An 18,097-nucleotide genomic window follows, 5' to 3' on the forward strand; every position below is an offset into this window, starting at 1 on the left:
TAATTATTGTCCTCTCTTGTGAACAGACCTTTAGTTGTGCGTAAGCAGATCATAAAGAAAAGTATGAATGAGATCATACAACTATATATATATTTTAATCAATATTATGAATTTTTAATTCATAAATATGATGCAGTTGTTGAAGAGTCACAGCACATGACATTTTATAACCTGAACTAACCTTGCCTTGTCATAAATTAATGAAAAATTAAAAAAAAAAAATCTAATTAACTGAATTTGAGAGACTTCCTATTTTATGCATTTTTCTGATTGTCATAGAAAAGCTGTATTCAAGTAACTGAATACATTATTGCATTTTAATGTTTTTTTTTTTAAAAGGGAAAAAACACACTATGTGGTATATATGCAGTATTTACATTTATTGTACACCAGATTTGTCAGAAATGCTCGATTAGGACATATACCCATAGAAAGTTTACATGTAAATACAATTTATCGACCTAGACAACTACATGCAATTTTATACTGTACAAAGGCATGATTAATGCATTCACACAAATCCATGCTCTAGGTTGGCCATGGGATTGTCACATTAATAAAAATGATTTAAACACTTCAATAAACAAACAATGCTGCAAACTTTCTAGTTAGTTTTCCAGTGCCACCTGACTGTAAAAGAGAGAAGGCAGCAGTGTGGGACATTGTTTCATAATGTCATATATTGAAGAAATTCAATTACTTGGCATCTGTGTGATTAAAACAATTAGCATGGCCATTTACCCAATTAGTCTGGCTAATTAGAAAATGGTGTTATAATAAGTCTGTTCACACCCATTAAGTGAGTCTCTTGCGTGTTTGTTTATGTAGGCATGTTTACAATTGAATGCAAATTGTGCATTATTAATTGATGGATGGATTGTGTGGTTTTTTTTCTGCAACTTCAGTGGCCACTCTTTAACAGTCCACAGTCACAGCAGTGCAGATGCAAAGAATATGTATGTTGTTCACGGATGTATAAAAGAATCTGTTGGATAAAGTAAAAGACGACTACAAAAATGTAAATACAAAGCCAGAAAGGCAAAAATGCTGTTACATACAATTGCAATTTTTGGTTGTGAATACAAACATCTAATAGTTCACTTCTTCAACATTGTAAGACCAGATTGAGGCCTCGAACGGAACCTCAACTCTTGATGTATGTTCGGGCATGACAAATAGTGAGCAAAGTTACAATTCAACAGGTTTACAAGTATTTACAACTCGACAATCATACAAGTTACTATGACCACTAGAAATAAACCTACTATAGATTCAGCATCACATTCACTGTACAAACAATATTTATTCCCATGAAATGAGTTAATGTTACTGTTACTTTGATCAGAAGCAGAATTTGGGCAGAACTTATCAAGGTTTCGAGCATGTGGATCAGTAACTAGTAGTCCAACAGATCGGAAGCAGAGAAACATGGGAAAAGGCCAGTCACCTTTTTTGCCCAGAAAGAAATGAAATCACCATCTGCGCCTGTTCATCCTCAGACAAAACCTGAAATTATTCCACCTGACCGTGTCTGGTCTCTACTATCGTTCTAATGGTTTCCATTAGCCCTAAAAATGTCAGACGAACACAGTCTCTATGATCCAAAAAATAAATAAAACATAAAAATATGGCAAAGAGAGAGGGAGCAAGTAATTGATACCACAAGCGATGTGGGAGATGTGGAGGTTCAGGTGGCGTTTTCTTCCTCATCATCCAGGTAGTAGTTGAGGGTGATAACAGCGCTGATAAATTCCCCCAGCTCCACAAAATCGGCCGTGATGATGTTTACTCCACTTTCCCCAGGTCGCTGTGAGCGGATCCACTGCATCATGCCAGGAAGAGCCCTGAGAAAACACAAATATACAGGCCGATTCAATCTAAGGGGATTTGTTCCCAAACAGAACACAAAATAGCGCAGTTTCAAAACATTAAGGCAGCATCCTGACTGAAATGTAACTTATAAGAGACCAACTTGGAATGTAAGCTGCAACACCATATGCCATATAAATAGCGCTCCTCATGCAAAGTACACAGCAGTCTCAAATCACAAGTGATTTGTTTTTCATCTTGCATCATGATGCAATACTTTAATATGCAAAGATATATACATTTTGATGAAATAGTATAAAATTAGATTCAATTTATTTTATTAGTTATTTACAGAAACTAACATTTAATGTAAAATAATTCTTCAATTATTCTCACTAATACTTTTTTAGAATTGAATGAATTATGACATTTACATTTATGCATTTAGCAGACGCTTTTATCCAAAGCGACTTACATTGCATTCAAGTTACAGTTTTTACATTTTATCAGCTCTTGCTTTCCCTGGGAATCGAACCCATGATCTTGGCGTTGCTAGCGCCATGCTCTACTATTTGAGCTACAGGAAAGCTATGAGTGTGTTTAGAATCAACATTTCTCTCGCATCGTCTGCCATCTCATAGTTCAAGGATACATGCAATGTTGTCTTAAAATGTGGTCAAAATGAGTTCTCTTATATGAAAGCACTTTTTTGCCACTGAAGAAAAAATATCATGCTTTTGCTAAATAATAATAATGACTTGCAAAGTCATAAGTCAATTATGGGATCAAAATCAAAATTATGAAATGAAACATCAATCTTTACACAAAAAAGTCAATTATGACAAAGTCAATCTTTTATCATCATTTTAGCTATTCTATAATTATAATTCATTTGTCATAATTATGACTTTTTATCTCATAGTTTCAACTTTATAAGTTTATATTTGAATGTCATAATTGTTTTGTCATAACTTTGACTTTGTCACATAAGAAATCATGCTATGCTAAATCGTAACTATAACATAAAAGTCCTAATTATAACACAGAAAATTCAAAGAGATACTAAGTCATAATTATGAGATAAAAAGTTCAAATTATCTCCATAATTAGAGATAAAAGTTGAAACTGCGGCAAGTTGAAACCATGAAATTAAACATTTTTGACAAAGTCATAATTTAAATTTCTTTTGTCCTAATTTCATGTTTTTATGTCATAATTGCTTTTATGTCACAATTATTCAACAAAGCAATATTTTTTTTTCTTATGTGGCAGAAGCAGGGTTTCCTAGTCTTAGTAGGAAGCATGATTAAATTATGTGATTAGGATACTGTCTAGGTTTTGGAACAAATCTAATATGCATTGTTTGCTGGGTCTGTCTATAAATGGTCTGCAGGTGGTGATGCACCTGAAGTGGGGACACATCGGCAGACACAGACTCATTCCTGTGAGGACTATGACTCAGGAGTTATCTCATGCTCTGCTGCTCACTCCCAGATGATGCAAGGGCTAGAAGGCTTTATCAGCTAATAAGACGCCTTGCTTGTCAGATTGCAGTGTGCTGGCAGAGGCCGTATCATTTTACTCTCTGTGCCCCACCTCCCCCCCTCATCTATAATTAATTTGCCATCAGCACAGTCGATGCAAAAAATAACGACACCAAACTATCACACAGGCTTTGGCCTGGATAAAATGAACTTAAACATATGACCAAAGTGTGCATTTTCCTTAGAAAGTAGAGATTTGATGCTTGAGATGTTGCGACATGCTGAGATGAGACTTCTGAATGAGTCTTCCTGTAACCAGGGTGACTAACGCTGGTGTCAGCTCTGCCCTTTAGCTAATGTTCCAGTTACACTAAGCAGAAATAATGTGCTGCTCCTCACCAAATACCCGGGGGAATCAGCTACGTATGTGGATCGCATGAAGGTGGTATCATAAGGTGTGATTACAGTTCAGATATGGTTCCACTCCTTTAAATACCTTGACAAAATGATACTCAGTTCTGTTAACAGAATCATCCTGCTGACTATGCATTGGTACCAACAACACCGCTACTGAATCTATACTACTGTTCAATAGTTTGGGGTCAGAAGTTAATACTTGTAATTCAGCAAGGACACAAACTGACAAAAATGACAGTAAATTCATGTATAATGTTATAAAAGATTTCTATTTTTTTAAAATGCTGTTCTTTTGAATTTTCTATTCATCAAAGAATCCTGAAAAGAATGTATCATGTTAAACAGCACTGATAATTCAACACTGATAATAATAATAATAAGAAATGTTTCTTGAGCAGCAAATCAGCATATGTGCATGATTTCTGAAAGATCATGTGACACTGAAGACTGGAGCGACGGCTGCTAAAAATTCAGCTTGGTCATCACTGGAATAAATTACATTTCATTCAAATAGAAAACAATGATTTTAAATGGTAATAACCCTAGTAAAATGTAATGTATTTAAACATTTATTTCATGCTAAGTATAGTTCAAATCTATTAACATATTGCTTGAGACTTACTGACATAAAAATTATAATTAAACTTTATTTAGAAAACTACTTGTGCACAACACACATTTCTTACTATTAAGCCTAAAATGTGTTTTAATGTCACTATTGATGAGGATTGTATGATCTTTAAATAATACTGGTCTTTTTTTAATTAATTAATTTTTTATTATGCAAACAAACATACTATTTACACTTAACAAATCAAATACAAAATAACGAAGGTCAACAAAACATACATGACAGCCAACATGATTTGTGTGAGTGAGTGAGTGAGTGAGTGAGTGAGTGAGTGTGTGTGTGTGTGTGTGTGTGTGTGTGTTTGTGTAAGTGTGACTGGGTGTTGGGGGTGGAAGTATATAAATAAAAGAAAGTACAACAGACATGACAACAGCAAAAAAACAAAAAAACAAAAAACAAAAACATAATAGTAATGATAACAGTAATAATAATAATAATAGTAATATTAGCATTAATAACAAAAATTAGAGGATGGAGGATGAGGAAGGTGATAAGTAATAATAGTAATAGTAGCAGCAATAACGATAATAAACTTATTCATCCGAGACAGGGAGTGGTTGGGGAATCAGGAAGAGGACAAATAGTAATAATAATAATAATAATAATAATAATAATAATAATAATGTTAGTAATAGTAATGATGAAATAATAATAGTAATAATAATAATAATAAAGCTATAAATAGAAAGATATTGTAAGGCTGCCTCTGGTCTTTAATTGCAAGATATTTAAAGTGTACCTGAAGTATACTTACAATACTTCCACTTTAGCAAATATCTTTAGTTGCACTTCAGCACTACTTTCGCACAATTAAAATGCATTAAGTACAAACTTATTTGTTCCAGTTTAGCAGACTTTAAGTATACCAGTTTAATATACCAAAAGTACAATTGCAGGGTATTTTTATTAAGTACATAAATATGTAAATGTATTTTTAGTATACTTGGCATGAAATTAATGGATTTCAAATACATTTTAGTATATTTATTTTTCACTAGGGAATACATCAGAATGTTACTGTTTTTTTTCTGCTGAACAGTAGTGTATAGTGAAAAACATGTGACAAGTGTAGTCTAATTACTGAATAAACAATTTTTAGCTGGTTCTTTTAATGAATCAAATCAACACAGCATGACTAATGTAGTCAAAATGATTCCCAAACAATGAGCTGGTTCTTTTTAGTGAATCAAACTGCATTGTAATCTGTAATTGTATTTAGGTGTCATGAGACTTCACTGACTGGTTGTTCATAGGACTATGTGTAGTTAAACATAAGCATTATACGTTTTGTGTGTGGGTGGTATTTTATAAAATAAATAAATGCATTAAAAATTCTTAAAAATTTTTTTCCAGCATTTAGTCTTGCATATTTAACACCAACTTTATGTACTGCATCTATGGTAAGACTATGAAGAGTCATTTAAATGTCTGGGTAAAGACATCTGGGTTTTGCAGGAATTGTTTTACAAATATTTATTATCTAATCAGCTAGAAAAAAAATATATTTTCCAAATATTTCTTCTTTAGAAATACTAAATGAATCATTCTTTTAAGAAACCAGAATTGCTGAGAGGAATCGGATTATTACATTTCTCTACAATTCCAATGCCTAGTTGTTATGGCTGTGCTTAGCTGCATGCCCAGTGGCACACTATATATCATGCCTGCTGACAGGCGAGGAAGAATAACAGAAGATCATCCTTTGACAGCCGCAGATGCCAATGTATTCCATGCGGTAAGTGGAAAGACCCCCTCTCAGTCATTTGAATGAGCAGAATATTGGTGCACTCTAGAATTAATGCACTGAATATGTTGTTCTGTCATCCAGAGCCATTTCGAAATCTGCTTTCTGCCAAGAGTTTCATGTTTCAAACCAAACCTGACAAACCCTGATCAGTCAAGCCCAAGAGACTCTGAGCAATGGCTAATAACTGTAATGAGATTAAATTGGGACTGTAAAAAATCTACCTGGCGCTGATTTGAAGACAACAGAGAGTGAGATCTAATGAGTCAACATGTTCTTTGATGCCACACATTTCACAGAACAGATTTGGTACAATAGCCTACCTCTCTGTGATGGTCTCCCTCAGACCACTGGTGACACCCTTCATGACGGTGCTTGCTTTGGGAGTGAGAACCACTTGGGACACAAAAAAGGTGCCCTTACGTCTCCGATCCTTTACTGAGGCTTGAAGGAACTGAATGAGCTTCTCAGGATCTGTGGTATTGGCCCAAGGAGAGGGCATCATCTGACCAGGCCACAGGAAAGGAACCTCCAGAGCCATGGGATTGTGATAGAAGACCAGCACCTGATACTCTTTCTCCCAGAGGTACTTCAGGCTTACCTCTTGAGCAAACACTACCGGACAGAGTCGGTCCCCGAAGATGGTGCGCAGCATCTGGACCAGCTTCTCGTGATGGAGGTTCTGTACACCGTAGAAGTGGTTGAAGTCCAGGAACACGACCTCGCGAGCATGGGAGGCCAGGAAGGTGCTGATCTGCTCCAGGCCTTCGCGTACGGTGGCGCTGAACAGGCCGTGTGCAAAGTAGAGCTCGTTGTCGGGGTCTCTGGGTTTGGTGGATATGCGGAGGTCAAAGAAGCGGATGCCTGCCTCCAGCTGGCTGGTGAAGTTCATGGTCTGTGTCGCCAACCACTTCCTCATCAGCTTCTTGGCCACTGTGCCAAAAACAGAGACAAAGTTCTGCACGGTCTCAGGCTGCTCCGGCCCAACTGGTGAGGCTTCGTCGATGTAAAAACTAAAGGAGTCATGGGAACCTGGATGAAAAGATTTCTGAGTTAGTGATATTCATTAAGAGAGAACATAAAAATGATGATGACAACTGAGCGAACAAATGCAATTTTCTGGCTCAAATAAAACATTCCAAAGGGATCTGAATAGTTATTTCATGTATAATACCAAAAATCACCAGTTTTGCTGGAAAGATAACGACAACATTCACGCTATAGAAGAACCCTAGTAAAAAAAAAAAATCTATGCCATAATTTATTTAAAATACATTTATTTCATACTAAATATACTTCAAATCCTTTAACATATTTATTGACATATCACTTCAGACTAATTGGTAGTGGTAGTGTACACATTTAATAATAAAGATTTATTCAGTGGATCGATAAAGTAATTTAGTAAGTTTAAGTTCATATTTTGACTAAATATTTTCAGCAAAAAACAGTAGGGAGCTGGGGCCGTATTCACAAAACATTTTATCTTAGCACTAAGAGTTCTCCTAAATAGCAGTAAAAGTTTTTAGCTAAGAGTTTTCTCTTAAAACTTATTCACAAAGCTGCTGAGACAAACTTTTACTAAGGAATAGAGAGAAGTCTTAAGCTAAGAGTAAGGGCGGGGTTGACCTCGTTGCTATGGATGATGTGTCAGCATGCTTACTAACTATGCACACAGTGATTGGCTGATAGTCTCCGTCAGAGATTTATTCATGGAAATATTGTAGAGCACAATATTATGTTACCGTTTTCAAATAAATGTTTAAAAATAAAAAAAAAGTTAATTGCCACATTCAAATAAAGATTTTAAAATGCAGGATAAGTGTCACTAATTAAACAAGTATATGTTCAGCTTATTGTCAGCCTCTTACATGTATACTTCTCAATAACAAATAACGGATATGCATATAAATAGCCTTTTAATTAACAGAGTAGAATAATCATGGCTGATAGTAATGCATGCAAACGTAAAACAAACAAACAAACTGGATGCAAGAACAGCTGTTACTTCTTGCCCAGCTGGTTAATGAAAACAAGGATATAATCAAAGGAAAATTTTGAGTTGGGGTAACCTCCAAAACCAAAGGTGATACCTTTTTAAAAGGTCATTATCATCAAAGGTTTCTAAAATGTTAAAAGCAGCCTAAAACAGCCATTTTAGGAATAGTTTGTGGCTTGGTCTTAATAACTTAGGAGTTCTCTTCACAACTCACAGATTTAGGAGCTAGTTTTAAAATGCTTTGTGAAATAGTCTTTGAGCAAAACTTTAGGAGTCCTAAATTTAGGATCGTCACGTTCATTATTTTAAAGATTTTTTTGTGAATACAGGCCCAGCTTTTTATCGACAGAATATTCTGGCTGGCATGTCCCCGAAAATATTCAATTTTGGCTCCTTTGCTGGTAAAGTTAGCGAATATCCCTGCTTTATTATCCTTCACAGGCATGCACAAGACTAGAGTGCACATCAAATGTACCATTTACCATCAAATGTACTGCTCTAAAAATGATGAGAACAATGATTTTAAGGTGGCATGCTCCGAAAAGACTCAAATCTAATACTGCCTGACAATCTGCAGTACTTTTGTACAGCAGGAATCTAAGAATACATATAATGGCTGTTGTAATGGTTAAATGGAATAATGGAATAATGCAATAGCCAACACTTGCATCCAGACTGCAGCAGGAGGAAAAGCGTTGCCAGGGCCTACAGGATAATAACGTGGAGTTCACAAGCACGCTTTCAATGTAAATACAGAGCAAAGCCAGGTGCTATGTTTGATCTCCAAAAATCAAAACAACTATTTAAATAGATGCATTGCTAATGTAATTAAATGAAAGCATTAAGCAGTCTATAACCTGTGCGTGTGAGAGAGACTCTCCGAATATTATTTTTGATGAATAAACAATGCAGCTCTGCATCTGAAGGCAGCATCAACATTCACCATGGGAAAGGGCCATTAGACAAACAGCTGTCTGCCTGCCAAAGACATCTCAGCAATCACCGCAACAACAAAAGCAGTCCAAATGATGGAAGCATTAGATGCTGCTTTTAACAAGCCAAGGAGAGAGAGAGAGAGAAAGAAAGACTTTTAGGTCTTCTTTAATAATTCATTAAAAACTGAGACCTAAGTATATTTTTTAAGAATAAAAAGAACATTCATTTTTTCATACATAAAGTAAATAATAATAATAATAATAAAAAGAAAGAAAGAAAGAAAGAAAAAAGAAAGAAAGAACTGCAACCCTTAGAGATTTGCTACAGTTTTCCCAGTTCAATGACAATCTGTCTCTATTATGACAATGACGTGTGTCATATATCTAATGAATGTTCATTAAACAGATCAGCCTGGAAATACACAGATTTTGTTGGTTACCTCCTGTGTCAAATTCAGATTAATGAGTAACAGTATATGTCTCATTTCCCTCCTTAACATAGGTAATGCCTTCTGCTACGTGGAAACGGAGGAAAGTCTCCACTAACGCAATTTCCATGTACGTCTCATTAAATTAGAGACTGTGAAGGGAGATAAAAAGTGAGCGTAACCGTAATTCAGTTTTTATGAAAACAGCACTATACATTCAAACGCATACATTTAAACACTTTTTTTTTTTTTTAACTATTAGTTTTTAAAAAACTAATTGATAGCAACTTGTCTTTTCTCCTTAAAGTGTGTTGTGCAAAACTTAAAAGTGAATTTACACTGAAGCTGTTTTCAGAAGAAAACCATGTGAAATTCAACAGGCCTGAACAACAACAGCTCCATGAGGACCCAGTGCATTTATTTGGTGTTCTAACAACTCCTCAGCTACATGCAAAGGAGTATCTTGTTATGAGATCCCTGCTTTGAGATGCACTGAGCTGATATTAGGAAGGTTTGAGGAAAATTATTTCTGGGAAAATGGACCATTTAACAAAATGAAAGCGACTGACTGGGCTCATGTTTCACCTCTGAACCTCTGAGAGGAGGCACATTAGAGTGGATTAAAGTCTCATTTTTGTTTTTGAAACATGCAATCCAGAGATGATTACTGAAACAATCAATTTTGTTGTGCAGAGAAGTCACAGACCTGTGTGTTATAAGTAAAGCTTATAACACAAACAAAAAATATATACACAAAACACCTATATGTATGACACAAAACACCTGTTCATAGCATTGCTGAACAAACCTATATGAGAAAGTACTGCAGTGTTTTCATCATAAGCCTTTATCTTCTGATTTAATGTGTTTTTAGATATAGTGAATAAGGGCTAGCATGAATTATTTTCCAATATGATCTTTCAAAATCTCCCTGGGTTACCTGTCCAACATCATGCAGCTCAGAGTCATGCTGCTCATACTAAAAAACAAACCAGCAACAGCAACACATACAGTAGATTCTGTTCAAGCGTTTACTGTGAGCCCTTAGGCTGCTGTGTGATGACGTAACTACTTATCCCAAAAGACTGACATGTCACTGTCAACCACAGGGGATGGCCTCTCAGTTCAGCAGGAAAAAAAGTAATCATTACAGGAAAAAGTGACTCTTTTCCCCATGGTGACTGTGCAATTTCTTGTCTGGTCACTTAATCTTTTCCATTTATCTTGTTTATTGAGACACGGCAGGCTAAAAATCCTCTCTTTTGGGTCTAAAGTGCAGGATTAATGGATGAACAATTGAATGGATGGACAGATTTAAAGATGAATCAGACAAGAGCAAACGGTGCCTTCGAGGTTTGAATCCATTACGATTTTTCATGCCTCTAGTGCAACTTTAAGTAACTGAAATCATTTTGTGTGTGTATGATCTGTCAGGAAATAAATAAGTAATTCCTACACTTCACCACAGGAAACATTTTGGGTAGGCATTTTTGACATCAAAGCAATGCAATGCTCTACTATGAAGAAAAATGAGTGATAGAGGAAGAGAAAAATGGGTAATTAAAATAATTTTCAGAGAACAATTATTTGCAACAAAGATGTGCCTCGAGTTGGATGATGTTTTTGGTCTTCAACCGAGCGTGTACAATCAGTCCAAGTGTTTAGCCAATAACTGGCCATGGATGCCGTTCATGGACAGGAAAAAGACTTGGCATAGCAGATGAGTTTCTAATGGCACTCCCCTGATGTCTCAAGGTCAAATGTCTAGACCGGACAAGATCACTTCTAACATACCACTGCAGTTAGATTGCGAAGCCTCGATAAAGCTCATCAACAAAAAGCTCAGGTTAGTGGCATAATCCCACTTATTCTTCATTAGTGAATAGGTGGGATTATATACGCTACCATGTATGAAAAATAGGGCAAGATAACACTATTTTCAAAAATTGCAATGTTTTTGAAACAGACATTTTTAATTTGCAATAACAATACAAATACACATATAGTATATATCTATAAAAGCTCTTTTCACAAACAATTATACAAAGAAAATGATGGCACATGATGCAAAACATTGCTGACTGGTTTGTAATTTTTAACTTACTCTTACTAATGTTTTTAACACTATCATTCACTATCAAATTTGAATCTAGATAAAGTACAGTTCAAATGTTTGGGATCAGTAAGGGTTTTTTAACATTTTCTTTTTAATAACTTAACTGTTAAATACAGACCTACTGTAAAATATGCTGTTGTTAATTAATGGTTAATGCTTTTGTCTATACCATCATTAATTATATTTTTATTCCGTTCGAATACATTAAATAGGTGAAACATTACAGTACAATTATTTGCAATGTCACAAAAGATTTATTATTTCATTAAAAGCTGTTCTTTTGAACTTCTTGGAATTTTTGAAAGAATCTTGAAAATAGTATCACCACTTCCACAAACATTGAGCAGCACAACTGTTTTCAACACTGATGATAATACAAAATGTTTCTTAAGCAGCAAATCAGCATTTATTAGAAAGATTTCTGAAGGATCATGCGACACTGAAAGCTGAAAAAGCACAGGAATACGTCTTTAGTAAAGATGAAAAATTTGTATAACTTGTATAATGTTGCTTTTAATCAGTAAAATTTGCCATGTTTAATACATTGTAGAAAATAAAGTGTTTACATTTTTGTATGGCATAAATAAATTTTAAAAAAGCAAAACACTCACAACCCTCAGATTTTTCTTTTTCTACTGTGTCTGTCATTGGCTGCCACTCAAAAGCTGATTACATACTAAATATGATTAAGGGGCAGAGACACATTCCCTTAGGAGAGCCGTAGCATGAATATCAATTATGGCTCTCCATAAAACCTAATAAGCCCTGGTTCCATGTCTGTCACTGAACTGCAGCACTCTGCGTACTTTCAAGGCACAGGTGGCTGATAAAGCAGCGGTGTCCTGCTTATTCTGTGGGCTTGTCACTTCAGCACAAGCACCCTCAGCACTGACACAATTCCTCTGCCCCGGTCCTGCCGCCTGTGCAGGTGACAATGGCGACTGTAACGGGGTGATGACCTCATCAAGCCAGCCATCCAGCAGAGTACAGTAGTATAAGAGCCACACAAAAGCCCACCTCTGCATAAAAGGCATTTTTCTAAGACGCTTAGCAGAGGCACGCAGGTTTATTATGTACATAAACACTGTTCAATGTCCACAACAAAGGGATAAATGTATCCCTTGGTGGCAAAGATCCCCATGACACAAACAATATGAGGCCAGAACGTAGAATATCTATTCAGTTCAGTAATGGTATGCTTTATGTCTGCCCCCCTCCACCCCCACCTCCGGGGACTTGTTTGCCAATAGGAGAATGATTCATGTTTTTGCAATTGTGTATGTGGAGGACGACTAGCCGACCTCCAAAATACTGCCAATACTGATGCTGCAAGTAAACAATGTTGAGTTGCAAGAGGAGGATCAGTCAAATCTTTAATCTTAGAGAGAGGTTTGAGAGGCTACAAAGATTTCCTGAGCCTCTTAATTTGGAATGACTATAAAAAGAGTTCCGATAGAGGAAATAAAAGACACACTAGATTCTCTTAGCGCAAACATTGACCTTCACGCCGCAGGAGGTGGCAAAGCCAGTTTTTGAGTGGCAGTGCTTAAAAATATCAGGGCCTATAATATGTCCACATACTGAGCACATACTGATGACATTTGATGCAGATGGCTTTCTAAAATGATTGTATAGGAAGGGATTGCTATTAGAAGTGAGAAAGTTCAAGATTTAGCCTACTAATATGATGTATTTCCAAGAAAATAGATTGGACTGTGAAAAGTGAATGTTACATACCAGAATGGAGGTAGATCAAAAGTGAGTTATTTCTGAAAGTAAAAATCACATTTATTTTCTCTAAAGAGGAATTCGATTTTAATCATAACTTGTAAAGACAGATCTACTGTGAACTATGAGGTTGTTAATGGTATGCTTTTGTTGAAGCCATCAAAAACCTATTTTAAATAATCATGTTAAACAGTAGAATTCCTGGTGAAAAACTACATTATCCATGATTCTGCACATAAATCTCCACCAATCAGAGAATCATGGGCACGGCAAGCAAATCGCACCAAAAGAATTCTGCCCACTTCCAGGAAGCACCCCAAATAATAGAGTTAGTTTCCCTATGCTCTCAAACTATTTATATACTAAACACATATTCATATTTTGCAATAAACAACGTCTACTGTTTCAATACAATCTTTAAATCAATAGTTATAGTTCTTCTTTGTTTTTAAATTCAATTACTTCATTTGTAATGCTTCTTAGTTTGTTCCTTCATTAAAGCTGTTAAGTGCAGCCTTGTATATTTGTCTTTTTTTCCAATTTTACATTCTTTCTATGCTTAACATCCAAAATTGGATCATTGTGATTTACTGTGTAGCTGGTTGGTTTGGTTTATGGCTTTAATAAAGATTATTTTTACATTTTCCATGGGAATAACATGCACTAGAATAACACCAGCATAACACAGAAAACAAGGAACATGCATTAAGTAAACACGTCGGTTCTGGTTTCACGGTGTCTTTAATATAGACTTATAAAGTAAAACAAAGTGCATTATGCACGTTTTGAAAAAACAAACATATAATTTTTCTGGAAAATCATGCAAGCTTCCACCAGCCTGACAATACGACAGTATGAGAGCAAAAGTGCCTCAGGCTGAAATAAAGCACTACTGAAATATGCATGAGACAAAGGCGAAAGATCAGTGATTATGTTTTTGGAACTGATCTTGAGAAGCTAAAATGACCATTGCCTTCTCTAATTATATCTGTGTACAGTTAAACTGAAAAACATACTCTATTACCAGTGGCTTAAGCAAAATCAGGCTTGACTAACACGAGATCATAATGGATGGATGAAGGAATGGATGCAAAAGCTTTCACTGTTGCGGATGATCAATGCATTTCTACAATTGGACAAATGGATGGCTACAAGGACAGATGGAGAAACAGACAGATATATACTTTTTCATACAGTGTCATTTGTATACAAGCCCCTGGGCAGGATGCCTCCATTTTAATGGATCTTTTTCCTTGTCTTTAAGAGTTAATGTTAACCGCACATTGTAAGACTAACTCAAAAGCTCACAGTTTTGCAAGATATCTGTGTGGGAGTGGTACGTGTCCAGAATTCTTACTGAAGCCTTAATTCGTTTAGAGCTTTTTGATAAACAGCTGCTACACTACAACTTTCCATCACCCACCCACAGCCTCGCCGACAACACTGTTTTACAAAAGAGTGATGATGACAGTGGGTCAAGTTGTCCTTAAGTAGGCTACTGCTTCTATACTACTGCTGGAATGATGAATCCAGCACAGACCAGTATCAGTAGCATGAGGTGATCTTCTTCACTGCAGCCATCCATGCAAATCATGCAGTTTAGTTTGCATTTATACAGTATGTTGAAGTCAGAGCACTTACTGTATAGTACGATCAAGAAATCAGAATCTGTAACTGATGATTAACAAGACGATTTGGAGGTGGCAGGCCAGTTAATTGGTCCCTGTGGCACAGGGTCAAAATTAGCGACATAGACGTTAATCAGGGGCTTCAATCAGAGCTGTCCGGGGCTGATTGCTCCAGCCTTTGGTGCAGTTCAACTACCCAAACTCCACTATAAAAAACACAAAACCTCTTACTTTCAGAACCATTCTGAACTATGTAGGCCATAAAAACTGTGCTTTTCAAATTTGAAATAATAATAATGTAATCCTAGGTCATCTTGTTCTATGTTTATTTGTTCATACTTTACCCTGGGCAAGTAATTCATGTTTATTTATTTGGCACTGTATTTTGGGGCTGAAAACCCTAGTGAAAAATATACTACAAATACATTTTCATATTTATGTACTTAATAAAATGCCCTGCAATTGTACTTTTAGCATACTAAACTGGTATACTTCAAGTCTGCTAAATTGGAACAAATAATTTTGTACTTAATGCACTTTAATTGTCCAATTAAAGACATACTTAGTATATTTGATTGTGCAAAAGTGGAACTATTGGAAGTATACTTTAGGTACACTTTAAATATTTTTTAATTATATATTATACAATCCTCATCAAAAGTGACATTAAAACACATTTTTGGCTTATTAATAAGAAATGTGCATTGTGCACAAATAATACTCCAAATAAAGTGCCAATAAAATTTTTATATCAGTAAGTCTCGAGTTATCTGTCAGTAAATATGTTAATAGATTTGAACTATACTTAGTATGAAATAAATGTGTTTTAAATATATTACTTTTTTACTAGGGAAGAACCCTGCTCTCTTATAGAAGCTACTCCCCTGAAATGTTGTTTAACCCTAGGTTTATACAGGGTTAAGCAAGGTGTGAAGCCTGCCTGAAAGTTTAAAGGAACAGTTCACCCAAAAATGGAAATTTGCTGAAAATTTACCAACCCTTGTGAATTATTGTGATGTTTATCATCAGCTGGTTTGACTCTCATTCTGACCGAACCCATTCACTGCATAAGATTTGTTATGAAATGCTAGATTTCTCCAAATATATTCAGATGAAGAATCAAACTCATCCATATATTGGTAAATGTTCTTATTTTTAGTTTATTTTGGCTGAACTATTCCTACAACAGATTTAAACAGATTCATACAAGTAATGAGAGCTCAATCACTGATTGCATTTGTCTCTACAGAATTGACATTCTCTCAACAAGTGATGAATCATTATAAGTTGTACACCGTGAACATGCAACGCCTGTATGCTAATAGTCTAGCACCTTCTGATTCCAACATGTCTTCCGATATATTTTTTATTGCTCTGCACTTCAGGACAGTGTCAACAATCACAGTTACTATAATGATTACACACATGCCATCTATATGTCACATCTAAGTCACTAAGTGCACAATTGGAGCATATTATGGGGAGTACTGCCTGTGAGAAAGGTGTTTTACATTCTTAAAAACAAAGGTTTCTAAAATGCAAAGCGATAGAAGAATCATGGGACCCTCAAAGAGTTCTTGTGAAGAACACTTTCCATTGGGAATGTTCCACAGGCTATATGTTACAGGTTTTTTTTTATAGAACCATGGATTGCAATAAAGAACCTATATATTTAAGTGTGTTTTTGGGGTGGGGGTGGGTGCTATTGTGTATTATCTTATTACTTGTGAATAAGTTGTTTAGGGTTTTTCAGAATATTTAGAATACGTTGGGTAAAGTAAAAAAAAAAAAAAAGTGGCAAAGCAATTATTCTTCACTTCGCTGGTATTTATATTTTTCTTTTACTGCTCATCCAGCTACATTGTAGTTCCATATATAATCTCAAGTGTTATTTTATATCTGGTCAAGGCTGTGGCACACGTGTAATATGTCTGTAAATCCATCGCGGAGACGGATTTCGAGCCACGAGCAACAAGTGTCCTATTTAATGTCTGTCACACTTAACATTATTATAAACTCGCTAGATTGGAGCAATATTAATGTCGACAACCTATTAGTCACACAATAGCTTATGTCATACGCAGAACCCATTTTATCTAGGCTACGTTTGGGGTGACCTCTCAGCGCAATGTGCGTTTTGAACAAGAGTTGATTAAAATAATACTAAAAAACTTTTTGGAAACGGTCAGTTAAGTCTTAAAAACCAGACCACAATCATTTATATATAATCTGCAGCAGTTTCTCACTGTCCACAGTTAGTCCAATACGCGCATTAAAAGGCAAAATAATGCTTACCTGGTATGGCGAGATTGGTAAGAGGGGTACCGTGCAAGGTGTCTGGTAAACTTGACATCCAGTCCGCATAACGGAGTTCGCTTTTCCCCTGAGACGAAGCCATGCTGTTGGTTCTGTGATGCTCGGTGTCCGTGCTTCGCTCTGAGTGCTCTAGTATTCAGCGCCCGCGCTCGCGTGAGTTCACAGCGCGAGCATCACCACACCCCCGAGACGGCGCGCGCCGCTCCTACATCACAATTTCCCCCAGCCTTCTGGATTTAAACAGCGTCTTTACAAACATTTAGAAGCTCGTTGCATAGATGATGTCTAAATTATTCCCTCCCATGTGTGTGCTGGGTGTGGGCGCAACTATAGACTTCAGCGCGCGCGGATTTAATTAATTCATTTGATGTTATTGAACAATTACTGTTGTGCAGAGGAACAGGGCGGACAAATCCTGGATCCAAGCATCATACACATTCGACCTTTCACGCTGGATATTAACACGGTCGCTGTGTATTTTCATAAGTCTGAGTGAAGCGGCGTTAAGAACAAACCGTTGTGCAACAAGTGTAAACTGATGCATCACAAATGACAAAACAACAGGCTTAAATTACAGAGCTTCCATAAATATTCTCAAAGATGTGATAACATTGTACAAATATACATTTAAAAGGAGATCTTAAGTAAATGATGACTGCAAATCTCTAACATTCTGCTAACATCACCTTTTGTGTTCCACTGACAAAATTCAGTCTGGACCACAAAACCAAGTATATTTGTAGCAATAGCCAACAATACATTGTATGGGTCAAAATTATAGATTTTTCTTTTAAAATCATTAGGATATTAAGTAAAGATCATGTTCCATGAAAATATTTTGTAAAATTCCTACCGATAAAAA

At 35.9% G+C, this 18,097-nt stretch overlaps 1 protein-coding gene across 1 annotated transcript; it reads right to left on the bottom strand.

The window, feature by feature from the left end:
* Positions 1-361: 361 nt before the first annotated feature.
* On the bottom strand, positions 362-17,780 carry plcxd3 (phosphatidylinositol-specific phospholipase C, X domain containing 3). The gene is made up of 3 exons (XM_058784892.1): positions 17,215-17,780; positions 6,409-7,117; positions 362-1,844 (listed from the first exon to the last, which is right to left on the bottom strand). The coding sequence occupies exons 1-3, from the start codon at positions 17,315-17,317 to the stop codon at positions 1,688-1,690; spliced, it is 969 nt and encodes a 322-aa protein (XP_058640875.1). The 5' UTR covers positions 17,318-17,780; the 3' UTR covers positions 362-1,687.
* Positions 17,781-18,097: the final 317 nt, after the last annotated feature.

This window comes from Onychostoma macrolepis, chromosome 08 (assembly GCF_012432095.1).
Source record: "Onychostoma macrolepis isolate SWU-2019 chromosome 08, ASM1243209v1, whole genome shotgun sequence".
Classification (NCBI taxonomy): domain Eukaryota; kingdom Metazoa; phylum Chordata; class Actinopteri; order Cypriniformes; family Cyprinidae; genus Onychostoma; species Onychostoma macrolepis.

What these genes read in the sequence shown, in the direction of transcription:
- plcxd3 (XM_058784892.1), bottom strand. Translation starts at nt 17,317, where the DNA reads ATGGCTTCGTCTCAGGGGAAAAGCGAACTCCGTTATGCGGACTGGATG. An exon ending in TACCAATCTCGCCATACCAG is followed by an intron (nt 7,118 to 17,214) that starts GTAAGCATTATT and finishes CTTTTCATCCAG; the next exon opens with GTTCCCATGACTCCTTTAGT. An exon ending in AGGGAGACCATCACAGAGAG is followed by an intron (nt 1,845 to 6,408) that starts GTAGGCTATTGT and finishes GTGTTTTCTCAG; the next exon opens with GGCTCTTCCTGGCATGATGC.